This window comes from Centrocercus urophasianus, unplaced genomic scaffold, assembly GCF_019232065.1.
Source record: "Centrocercus urophasianus isolate 14NV4802_14NV808 unplaced genomic scaffold, USGS_Curo_1.0 seq_25, whole genome shotgun sequence".
Classification (NCBI taxonomy): Eukaryota; Metazoa; Chordata; class Aves; order Galliformes; family Phasianidae; genus Centrocercus; species Centrocercus urophasianus.
Genome location: NW_024884811.1, coordinates 12,502,416 through 12,515,413, shown reverse-complemented (window position 1 = coordinate 12,515,413; position 12,998 = coordinate 12,502,416). Strand labels below are relative to the sequence as shown.

The 12,998-nt window shown below is 38.2% G+C and overlaps 1 protein-coding gene across 1 annotated transcript in view; it reads right to left on the bottom strand.

Annotated features, from left to right (window-relative positions):
* The window catches only part of HCN1 (hyperpolarization activated cyclic nucleotide gated potassium channel 1), a 191,958-nt gene that overhangs the window by 57,465 nt on the left and 121,495 nt on the right, over positions 1-12,998 (bottom strand). The window contains exon 4 of the mRNA XM_042825847.1: positions 9,501-9,719. Coding sequence (XP_042681781.1) covers positions 9,501-9,719 — 219 coding nt within the window. The remainder of the gene's footprint in view (positions 1-9,500; positions 9,720-12,998) is intronic.

Sequence of the window (12,998 nt, the reverse complement as noted above, 5' to 3'; positions counted from 1 at the left end):
TAGTGTTGGACTGAGAAACTACAAAAGATAAGAATAGACAGCTGAAGTTAAAAAAAAAAACTTCAATTATTAAAAAAAAAAAAAAAAGAAAGAAGAAGATTTAGAATTTTTTTTCAAAGTCTCAAGCAGGGACAAGATTATGTTTTCCTGTTGTCCTAAATAATTTCTGGGCTCAAAACTGTTTGGCCAGCTTACATTTGTTATCTTCCCCAAATCAACTCTATGAGGAGAAGCCAAGTTCTTAAATATTTTGGAAACAGAGATTTAAAACATGACCTTTCAGTAATAAAGAATTATATTTTCATTTATTGAGTCACATATAGTTGTGGTTTTATTGCTCCACTGCTTTTCAGTCACAGTTACTCACAGATTTTTATAGCCTTACTCTAAAATCCAGTATGGTCCATTAGAGATTTTAATGTCTTTTGTCCATTTTTATAGTTCTTTTACTTCTTTTCATATTTTTCTTCTAGCAAAGCTGTCTGTAAATGCTGTTCTTTGTCTTATAGGCCCACCTGATGAACCAGGAACTATCAACTGCTGTAACATCTCTGTACATGCAACCCAAAATCTCACCTCTGGCTGAACAAGTTTGCTGGTATCAGCTCACTTTGACCATTGGGTTGATCCATCTTATATGGCTTTAGGCAGGCTGGTTTATGGTTGGCAAACCTGCACAGAGCAGGGGGGTTGAAACTAGATGATCTTTGAGGCCCTTTTCTCCCAGGCCCTTCTATGATTCTATGATCATAGGTCTCATTTTATTGGCACTGTCCTCTTAGAGAACCTGCTCTTTCTCAAAGTAAGTGGAAGAAGCAAAGGCAGAAACTAAGTCTCTCGTCTGTCATTCTGCCCCCAAAATGGAGGCCGTGACAAATTGCTTCTGAATTTATTCCAAATAACGTCACATATTCTCTGATCTTAAGCTTTCCTCAGCAGATGTCCATCCAATTCAATGCCCATCCATAAATCCTCCACTGTAAGCTCCTTAAAATATGCCAAAAGCCTCTCCCACAGAACACTCCTAGTTCTTTCCCTTCTTCATCTCCATTCTTCCCTCACGCTGCATCTCCTTGGGCTCCTGCTACTTTCAGCTTCTTTTTATTTTGGTGGCATGACATAGGTAAAAGTCACACCTGCCCTCCTATTACTTCTGTTGCACAGATCAAACCTTTCTTTCTCCAGTCTGGCTCAATTTGCATTTGCATTGGCTTTTTAGACTGCCTCTGGTGGGGCTCCTTGATGGGATGAGGTCCATGTTCACCTTTTGATATTGCCCAAAGGAGGGCTGAGAAACTCTTGATGCTCTGCATCAGGATAGACAGCTAGGCTCTTACCAGCATATGATCTCTGCAGATCAGAAGTGAAAAAAGATCTAAGCAAAAAAAAAAGTTGAAAAAGGATAAGGAGATGTCTTCTTTAAGGGAATGAATCCCTTTAAACTCTGATTGATAGCTCTAGCCAGAAGTACATAAGAAATGCTCAAAGTGCCTGTTGTCTTCATTTTTATTTTAAAAATAGCTGAATGTTGTACTTGAAACATTGTAACATTATTTACACATTCTCATTAAATTCTGGATTGAGGAAATATGTTTGGCTAGATTTGCCTATAGTAAAGAAAGCCAGTAAAGTAATATCTTTTCTAGGAGACCATACAGGTGCCATGTGAAAATGACGTCTTCCTAGCAATGACATTTTCCTAACGAGAAACAACACAATGTGAGCTTATAGCATTGTGCATTTTTATGAAGAGATTTGCTTTTATTCTGCTTTTAATAAATTCCTAGTGTTTAGCTTGCTGGACAGGGTAAGCCTAGTATGTCTTAGGAAAATATTGAAATAAAAATATTTTATTTTTATATTTATTATTGAGACTGTATTTTAATTTTTTCAAAGTTACTAACCACTTGGGAAAAAAAAAAGAATTTAGCACATAATGCAGTGGAGAAGACTTCATAAATGTCTTTTGCTGAGAACAGGTTTCAGTCCTACTGCTACCCCATATACCCCATAGACTTCATAAATTTGTATTTATTATCTTAGTTATCAAAGTAACTGTGTTTTCAAGGAAAATGTTTTAATTTCTCAGACTTCAGGAAAAAGAGTGTTGTTGGAAGAAAATTATTATCTAGGAGTCAAAATAAAATCAGTGTTTCTTTCTTTCCTTCCCTCTCTAGCAAGGCAAAGAAGCAGACAAATCTACATAACAAGGACTATTTTCTCAGTAGTATTATGTTATTTCCTTCTGCAAACGCAGGAAACAAGCACTGAACCATAGAACTGAGTTAGAATGGCCCATTCTATAAAAAGTTCCCTTCAAGCAGAAATTTTGGAAAACAGAAGTTTCGTGCAATTTGTTTCTTTAAAAAATAAAAAATAAAAATAAATAGCCTACCCTATGATAATTGTTGTGAAGAAAAAAAAAGCATGTTTGTAAAGTCTGTCTTTAGAATTACGTCATGTCTTCCCACTGATTTTATATAGTCATCATGAACATGGCTTAAATTGTAATGAGCTTGCTCTGCAATTTCAAATGGAAAGCTGTTAGAAACCTAATCCATAATGCAAGACAGCAGAACACTTTATAGGTAAATCACCCACAACACAGCAATAAATCAAAGGAAGTCCCATCTGTCATTTTAGAAGCAGTGGGAGTCTATTACAGCTTGGCACAGGTATGATGCAGCCGGATGGACAGCACTTGGCTTGCATAGGAAGTGCTATAGGGAGGAATCCGTCACTTTTTTAAAGGTACAAGGCACAAATAACCAACTCCATTACCCCAGAAAGACTGACTGCAACAAGAAGCCGAATCACAATAACAATGTACCAGAAAAAAGCAAGAAAGCAGTGTGGTGAGGGCATTCTAACTGATTTATAATCTCCTAATGCCTTATACTGTTCAGTTGCATTTGAAAAGACACAAAGATACTTATTTTGTTATTGCAGGTGAGTTAGTTCTGATCCTTGTTCAGGGAGGGAGAGGGAACAGTTTTGTCCTTACTTGGTGTAAAATTATCTATTGCTCTTTCATATTTGAAAGACAAGGAACACTGAAGTCAAGTTAAATATCACAACTATACACAGCAAAAATTCAAGGTAATGATTACGAATGGAAACCAATATCATGAACTGGTGGAATGAGAAGGCTAGTAAAGGCCCTATGCTGACACAACTACCACTGCTATATTCAACAAACAAACTTGAGTTCAATGGCTGCATTTACATACTCCTTTAAACATCAGGAAGTTTACACTGATCTTTCAGTGACAAGATTTCACTTTGGTTCCAATTTTATTTACTCGTAAAATTTGATGCCACCACAGCTTGAAGTAAATCATCCCTCATTCTCCAAAATAAATTGTTCCTCTGGTGTTTTTTTGGTGTTGTATGTGTACTGTAGCGCAACTGCACAGAAAATGTAAGATTTATCTGCAAAATTGCTCACCTGCTCCAACACTGTGAACATGATATGACCTAATGTTAAAATAATGCTTTATAAGTGAAAATGTGCTATTGTTAAGTAAAGAGAGCTATGCTATTTTCAGGCTTTGTAAAAACAACCAACAGCATCAGCAAAGCAGGGCTTCATTTCCTGTAAAAACATGCACACCGTGAACAGCTACTGAAGTAACAAACCAGTACTTCATGAGAAACTTTGGTTAAGATTGAGGAATTACATCCCATACTGCATGTTCAGCTGGGTGTCTAAAACTCAAGCTAGGCTCTTTGTATTTTGTACATCTGCCTAATACCAGAAGCTAGTACAAGCCTAGTTAAATGGGAATGCGGTCCTGCTTATTGTAGTTCTTCCTCTTCTATGTGTTTGCTAGTTTATCATATTTCTAAGATCCTGCAGAAATCTGTATGATTGGATACCTAAGGTTTTCCAGAAAAGTATTCTAGCTTTAGTAATGAGTATGTTGAGGTGTTGTTCCACCATGGTTTTAACCACAAAGTGATTAAAACTTAAGAAAAGAGGGTGAAGCAATCTTCTCTTCATAAGAAAATGCAAAAAGCAGTGAATACTGACCAAATCCTGACGTACTCCATGGCAGAGCCAGCTCATTGCCTTTAGCCCTACACACTACAGTAACTGTGCAGAAAGAAGCACAACTCTCTGCCCTAGCATTTAAGACATTTTTCTGATAAAAGGTTTTGTCCCTGCTACCAGCACCACTTCTGGATTATCTGGCAACCAGCTATTAAAAGCTGCATGGAAGCGGTTGAAGAATCAATCAGTTACTCCCAGGGAGCCATAGTCATTTGCCGTAAACCTGCAGGAACAGCAAACTTTCTATTCCTCTCAGCAAAGCAATGCTTTCTGTGTCTGAGCTGTGAGGAGTCTCCTTTCTCCATTTCTTTCCATCTGCTGCTCCTAGCCCCAGCAGAAGCAGCCTGGAGGACTTCTGCTTGAAGTGCTTGGGTGCGGGTCAGCTCTGAACCTACTTCATCATTTCCAAGACTGTCTTCTGCCCCAGGCACTGCACAGTGAGGGGAATCAGTGCCATCTGCTCTTCTGGCTGCCTTAGTCAAGAAAGGTGGCCCCTCTTTCTTACTGTGGAAGTAAGGAGCTCATATGTCTCACAGCACAAGGTGCTTGAGCATGTGCTGCAGTTCATGGAGGAAGGGGAAAATTGGAAATACAGCTCAGCAACTGCTGCTTCAACTTGCCCAAGAGCTTGCTTGCTCTTGCAAGTGCATATTGAGTCTCTCTCCCCTTACACCTCAAGGAAAATTTAGATACCCAAACTGGCGCAGTGAGAGGAAGACTTGAGAGGCTGATGCAAAGCATTGTGCAGCACAATCTAAAGCTGTCCTCCTGTACTAACTCTGTTATTCATTTGTAAACATTTATTTGAATGCTTGAAGAGAAAAGTAAAAATGAGCAATCTGCTTTAAATTATGGTGCCGTCTATGTTTGAACACCCAATAACAATCATAAAGTTGCTTTTAAATAATCTTGCAATTACTGCATTTTCTCTGTAGAAATACACTTTTTCTCTTTGGACTACACTAACTTAACTGAAGATGTGCTAAAATATCATAAATTGAGAAGATAAAAGCATATTTAACAAAAAAGGGTTAGAAAAAGATGTCATTTGGGATATCTGAGATCAGTGTCAAGCCTAGAAATCTTTAATCTCTGTGATAATGATTTAAAATTTCTTCTCAAGATTAAGGCAGTAGCAATTGCATGGAGTAAGCTGCATTTTTTTTTTTAATTTCCTATTTAATTTGTATAGTTGGATTCCATAAATTTTATGCCTCTTTACTACTTGCAACTGGTAAAATAGCTTTATCTGTTTGGTTCTGCCTTTTTATTATTTCTGAAACCCAGTGTGTTAGATTCACAAACAGATAAAAATCAGAATATACATAGTGTGAATTGAAAATGGTTGAAAATGTGAAAAATACATAATAAAAAAGGATATAGTAGCTGTCATTCTATCAATTTCAAAATTGTTATGAATATGAGACATAGTGTATGCTACTATAAATCTTATTTCTGTTCGCTTGTTGAGACTTTGTATAAGAGTAATTTATGTTTATGCCTACAGGCTGAAGAAATAATAACCAGACTTCAACCAAGGTTATTCAATGATATCCAGAGCACTAGGTGAACATTTTCCTATTAAAAACTGCCACTGTTTACAGAAACTAGTGACTGCTTAATTGGCCACTTTGTTTTACTATAGTTGGTTAAAAATATTAATATATTTTACTTGTTTCATATAAATTTTGTCTTAGCAAAGACAAACATCTTTGAGATGTGGTTTCCAAGATTTTACAAAATCTAAAAGGACTTTGCTACTTCAAATATGAGTTCTATTTACTACTGCGTACATGCTAACATAAGGCTGTCTCTTCATAAGGCAGAATGATAAGTCAGGTTGAGTCTACCTGGCTCTGACATGTCTTCCTCCTATGCCAGACCTTGCATCTTCACTCATGGAAGCCAAGTTCTGATTTACGTATTTCTGGTGCTTTTTCTTTGGTAACAGTTCCATTCTCTTCAGCAGAACACTCTGAAGTGTACCTCAATCCTATCTTTTTTTGCAGTGAATCTTGGTATGTGATTTTATTGTCCACCTTCTCTAATCAGCAGCTAATAATCGCTGTTAAATTCCACTGAAAAATTATGTCTTTGGCTCATCACAGTAAACATGTGGGAGCAATGTTTGCTTTCTTACTTTGATTTCTCTCAGCATGCAGCGCTTGGCAACCACTCAGATTCTTAGCAGGTGCTGTTTGATGGTGTTTGACATATTTGGCTTTATTAAATCTCTCTCTCATTTTTCTGTGTTTATTTCTTCCATCTTGAATTGTACCAGTTCTAATTTTGAATGCCCTGAGCTTTGGAAGGTTTGGAGGAGGAAGGTACGCTGGTCTTGGCAAATCATCTCCTTGTATGGCAAGAAGGATCAGAATTCTCCTTCCATTATTTGGATCAAATGTCATTTTAGTAGAAAGCAGTCAAAAAAATGAAAACAAACAAACAAACAAACCAGGATCTTTTTCTTCACCTCTGGTATCATTTTGTGTTGCCTAGTAATTCTCGTTAATTTCATTATTTTTTGTGTCTTTTAAAACAAACAATGGAGCCACATAATAGAGAATCCTGTGTACACTAAACTTAAAAAAAGATTACTTTAGCATTTAAACAAATCCCTCTCTCATGATTTTTCAAATTTTTGAATTCCAAGAGAAAGAAAAAGCAATGCATTAGACAAAAAGTGCTATGTATATATATATCTGTATTTACACACATATATATATGTCTGAAGCTTGTGGCTGAAGATTTAATTTACCTTTTCCTCAAGTCCCTGATAAGTGAAATATAAGCTATATTATTTTAGAAAAAAATGCTGCCAAAATAGATAGCACAAACTGATCTTTGAAATACTCATTTATCCAGCTTACAGAGTAAAGAAAAAACATACAATATTCTTTAGTAGCAGCAGTAATGTTTTCATAATTCTTAGGCTATAATGTATATATATCTATAGTATAGAATACATAGTATTAAGCTATGATAAAACAATGGATGAGGACACGTCACAGTTGTAATAGCTGATAATATACACATGATTTCAGGGCCTCAGAAATCAGCAGAAATATTCTTTAATTAAGACATCTTTTAAACTATAATAACTGACATACAAATGGCTGCCAGAAAGACAGAGAAACATTTTCTAAAGCATGCACTTTCTGGCTCATTTTTTTCATTCCTGATTGTCATTGCCATGTTAAAACTCTTGCTTCTGATGTCAAGTAACAAAAAAATAGAAAAAAAAAAAAAAAGAATGAAAATGTTGAGAATTTCAGACAGTGAAAACTGCTGTATATTTCTGTGGCAAAGTTTAATAAAGACTACAGAATAGGTTTTAATTTGTGGGCAATATTGATGGGTGGTAGACGTTTGGACTAGATGATCCAACTTTTTCCAACTTTAATGATTCTATGATTTTATGATTCTATGATTAATTTACACAAAATATTCCTATGATTCCCTTAGCATCACTTAAATATATTAACATTTTTGCAAATATTCTGTATTTCTGTAGCTCAAGACATTGCGATATCATGCAGCAACCAGGAAAGTCTGAGGATAATGATTAAGAGGTTTTAGTGAATTAAGACTTTTTTGCTGTTTTCCTACATCATACTTATCTTTATGTGAGTATATATTTTGACTAATCTGTAATGAAACTATAATTATACCAAGTCTGGGGTTTACTTTTTATGCCTTCTTTTTTATAGCTACTATTAAGATATTCATGTCCCACAGCTCCCTTTAAATATCCTGTTTTGATAAAATTCCTTCCCCGTTAGCTGGCAGAACAGACATAGTTGACTAACTCCAACAAGACAGTTGGTGTTGGCTAAATCACCTACCAGGATGAGCCCCATGGCTTTGAATTGGAATGGATTATGGAGTTTCATGTGGCCAGTAAAACCTGACATCTTTAGAGGTTTTAACTCATCCTCACCTAAACCATTAGTCCTCACCAATGTTTCAGGGCAACATTGTGTTGGCTTTCTTGCTTGCAAACTTCTGTTATAAATAATTCTGATATTAATGTGTCAGCCACTAGCTAATTTTTCTATTACTGGACTGTTAACCACATCTCTGACTTCTGACTATCTCTGATGTATATATTCTGTTGCCTTGTTGCAATTAGAGCTTAACAAAACTGAGTGTAAACTTTTCTTCCATACATTCAGTTACTTTGGCTTGCCTTCCTCTAAAACAAACACTCCTACTTCTTTCTACTTACATGTTGATTTTGGACTCTTCCTTATTCTTGCCCAGCAAAGTCAGGCCATTCCTTTACATCTTCAGCACATACCAGGGTCACCCTCTCATCTTCTCATTCACTGCCAGGTTTTTCAGCCTGGCTTGTATTACTTTACACCAGGGTTTCTGCTTAGTTTGCTTTTCTGGACTTTCTTACAGATATATGCTAAATAATACTGCTCAGGACATGATTCTTACTTGCTGATTTGAACTCACTGATTTCACTACTTTACATAGCAGACTTCTCTCCTGGCATGACCTCTCCAGTTCCTCTCTTATTTTAATATCCTATTTTGGTCTCTCTTAAACATCTCAATAACTGTACATCTTTACTGTCCTTTGCTCAGGTTTGTTCTGCTCCTTTTTTCCTTATGCCACTGCTCTTAGCCTCATCATCTGGTTTCAAAACACTTAAATTTGCATTTACCTTTCATTGAACAACTGACAGTGCTAGTTAGTGCATATTTTGTTCACTCCTGAAAGTTCCCACCCTGTACCCACCCATTTACATCTTTTTAATTCTAATCATGCCTATGAGGAATTCAACAAGGAACTGAATGAACTTTTTCTTCCTGTTACATAAAGAATCTTTCTTTTTCTTTCAGTAAATTCTATCTACTTTGCTATTTTTTGGCTATCATTCCTCTTGTCGTTGGAGACATCATGGATTATGGTATAAACTATGACATTATAAAGCAAGGTCCTATTTATAGCACTTCTCTGAGGTAGTTCAATTTTTGGAACCGCATTTGAAAGTACTTTTATTGGGAATGGTCCTTATCAAATGACCATTATTTTCTTACATTAAAATCTATTCTCAACTTGCTGTCCAAAGAAGAAACAATGAACTGTACAAAAATGACTAATTTACAAACATCAAAGTCATATTTCAAGCTGCTCAGATTGAGTACCTACAGAGTGCAGCACGGGGGTGTAATGTGCTTTTATGGAGTTTAAAGCAAGTTACACAACCAAGGTTTCAATCAGTTTATATGACGTGTGCTCTTTTCAGAATGCATTTCGTGCAGGAATATTGTTAACACAGAGTGTGTCCTGAATTCCTTTGTGCACATCAATATTCACTACAGCATGTGGATGTCACTAGATTATTTCATGCAAACTTATAAGACCTTTTCCACATTTAAAGAGTATCACTGAACTGCTTAAAAACTTAAGACGGTACATTAAAATGTGTTACCTTTTCTTGATATTGTCGCCGTGAAGAATCCAGAGATTGAATGAGGGCAGTGGCATGACCAACAAACATGGCATAACAAGTAGCCCCCACAATCATACTCAACATGGTTATCCAGAGATCAGACATGCTGACAGGGGCACGGGCTCCATAACCAATGCACAGCATATGGCTCATGGCTTTGAAGAGCGCATATGAGTATTGTTTCCCCCAGGAATCATTCTGCAAGAAAAAAGACAGGTGACTGAGCCAGCAAGTAGCTGAAGTTAAAAACACATTTGTACCTGTATACTGGGATAATTACTGGCTCTGAAAATGTGGTCTGGTAATATAGCCCCTGTATGTGAGGAGATATTCCTTCTAAATTAATTGTTAGATCAAGTGTTAGAGATTGTGCCAGCTGGTATTTAGCACACTGATATGAAATACTGACTACTTCAAATACATGATTGTGTTCTTAAACCTGGGAGTTAACCTAATTACAGGGAGACTAAAGGTCGATTTTATTTTACAGTTCTATGGGAGAAAGATTAGAAAGAGCTGACTATGCAGACCTATGAAGAACAAGAAGGTGTTTTAGTATGCAGGAACATACTCTAATTGCCTCATTTCTCTCTTTTCTAAGTTCTCCATTTTAACAGACAACTACTTTTCATCTTGTCAGCTGTTTGATTTCTCAAGCAGAAAAGAAAACTTTGTTGTTATGTCTTTTTGTGATTTCCCCTGTCAGGCAACTAGGCACTACATAGCCATTGGCTTACTCCCAGAACGAGATGCGGGAGAAAACTGGAAAGAAAAGTCAACACTTAGTTTGAGAAAAAACTGTTTACTAAGAAAGAAATGGTAAACAGAAAGAAAAATGGAATGACAACTATGTACACATATCCACAATGCAATTATTTGCCACCTGCAGACCAGCACAGAGAAACAGTACCACTGCTTCCCAATCAACACTATGCCAGCAACACAACATCTCACACGTGTTGGCCAATGCCCAGAAATGCCCAGGCAGCTGCCCCCACACCTTTATGGCCTTTTGCAAGATGTCGTGTGCTCTTTCCCTGAATCTTTCCCGATTCAGGCCAGGTGTCCTAACAGCCTCATTTCCCATCACAGTGGCAGCATTTCCCTGCCCAGTGGCCCAGGCTGGCCCGGGTACTGCTCCCATCATTCATCATAAACAAAACATCAGTGCGCCATTACCGCTATCTCTACATTTCATTTGATGCAGTCTGGGACTCACACTGTCACTTTAGGAGATAGAAGCCATGGTGCAATTAGAAATCTATGACCTAATTGCTATCACAGAAACATGGGGTGAACCATGCAACTGGAATACTCTGATTGAGTGCCTCAGACATTTGGAAGAGATATGTAGGGCAAGAGGGTGGGGGATTTGCCTTCTATGTAAAGAACTGCAGGGATTGCAAAGAGCTGCCTCTAAAAAACAGCCATGAACAGGTTGAGAGCTTGTGGGTTAAAATTAGGGTCTGGACTAATAAGGGACATCTGGTGGTCAGGATCTGCTAGTTCCTGCCTGATCAAGAAGAGCCCGTTGATGTCACTAAAGAAGTTAAAATTGGAAGCAGTCTGGGCTGTAAGGATGATGCTCTGGTTGAGTTTGTGATCTCAAAGAACACAGACCTGGCAAAGAGCAGAGTCAGAACCTTGAACTTTAGAAGACCTGACTACCAGCTGTTAAAAAATACTATTGGACAAGAACCCCTGAGAAGCTGTCTTCAGAGTCAAAGGAATGAAACTAAACCAGATCTGTAAGGACGTCTTTATGAGAGCTCAAGAGCAACACCATAGGTGAGAAATCAAGCAGGGGAGGACGGAAACGAGGATGACTGAAAAGAACCTGCCAATTAAACTGAGGGATAAGTAAGAAAATGACAGGATGTGGAAGCAGGGATGTGTGGCCTGGGCAGAATACAGGGATGCCGTCTGGACATGCAGAGATGGGATCGGGAAAGCCAAGTTGCAGATGGAAATGAACTTGGCAAGGGATGTCAATAACAAGAAAAAATTCTAAGGTACAATGGTCAAAGAGAGGCCAAGGAAAGTGTATCCTTTCTGAGAAATGAGATGGAAGAAAGACCCAGAGAAAGCTTAGGTACTCCACCAATCCATTGCATCCATTGCTTCTCACATCCCCTGACCTTTTGGAGGAGTCTGGGAAAGCAAAGTTTCTCCCACTATAAGCAAAGAGCAAATTCAAGACCACCTGATGAGGCTGAATGTGTACAGCTATATGGAACCTGATGATATGCATCCCAGTGTCCTGAAGAAAATGGCTGATGTAGCTGGCAAGCCACTCTACATCGTATTCAAAAAGTCATGGCTTTCATGTGAAATCCCTGGTAGCTGGAAAAAGTTACCGCTTCCAGTTTTAAGAATTGTAGAAAAGAACATCTGGGAAACTATAAGGCCAGTGAGCCTTATGTCTTTGCCTGGGAAGATCAAGGTACGGATCTCCTGGGAGACACATGGAAGACAAGGAGGTGATCTGAGACAGCCAGCATGGCTTCACCAAATGCAGACAATGCCTTACTTATCTGGTAGCCTTCTACGAAGGAATGGCAGCATCAGTGGACAAAGGAAGAGAAACGGATGTAATATACCTAAACTTGTGCAGTATGGCTACAAACTGGAGAAGAAATCATTGAGAGCAGTCATATGGAGAAAGACTTGAGAGTTCTGGTGGATGAAAAGCTTGATGTGAGCCAGTAGTGTGCACCTGAAGCCTAGAAGGTGAACTGTAGCATGGGCTACACAGAAAGAGGGGTGGCCAGCAGGGAGAGCAAGGTGATTGTCCCCCCCTGCTTTGCCCTCATGAGGCCCCATCTGGATCTCTGCATCCAGGTTTGGGGGGCTTCCAGCACAAGAAAAACGTGGAATGTAGGAGTGAAATCAGAGGACAGCAACAGAGACGATTAGAGGGATAGTGCGCTTCTTCAAAAAGGAAAGGCTGAAGGAGCTGGGCTTTTTCACTATGGAGAAGAGAAGGCTCAGGAGAGACCTCTGCAGTCTTCCAGTACTCAAAGGGATCTTAAAAATAATAGATCAACTTTTTACATGGCTTGGTATTTCTATGATTTTAAAATAAAAGAGGGGAGATATAGCTTAGATGTTAGAAGGAAAGTTCTTACTTAGAAGATGGTGAGGTACTGGAATGGATTGCTTAGAGAAGCTGTAGGTACCCCATACTTGGAGCTGTTCAAGGTGAGATTGAATGGTGCACTGGGCAGCTTGATCTAGCAGGTGGCAACGCTGTCCACGGCAGAAGAGTTGGAGCAAGACGATCTTTAAGATCCCTTCCAATCCAAGCCATTCCATGATTCTTTGATTCTATGAAGTATCTCAAGTGTGGGTGTCAAATGCAGGTTCTTTTTGGTGGTCCTGAGCAACAGGACAAGGGGCACAAACTGGAATACAGGAAGTTCCATGTGAACACGAGAACAAACTTCTTCACTTTGAGAGTGACAGAACACTGGAACA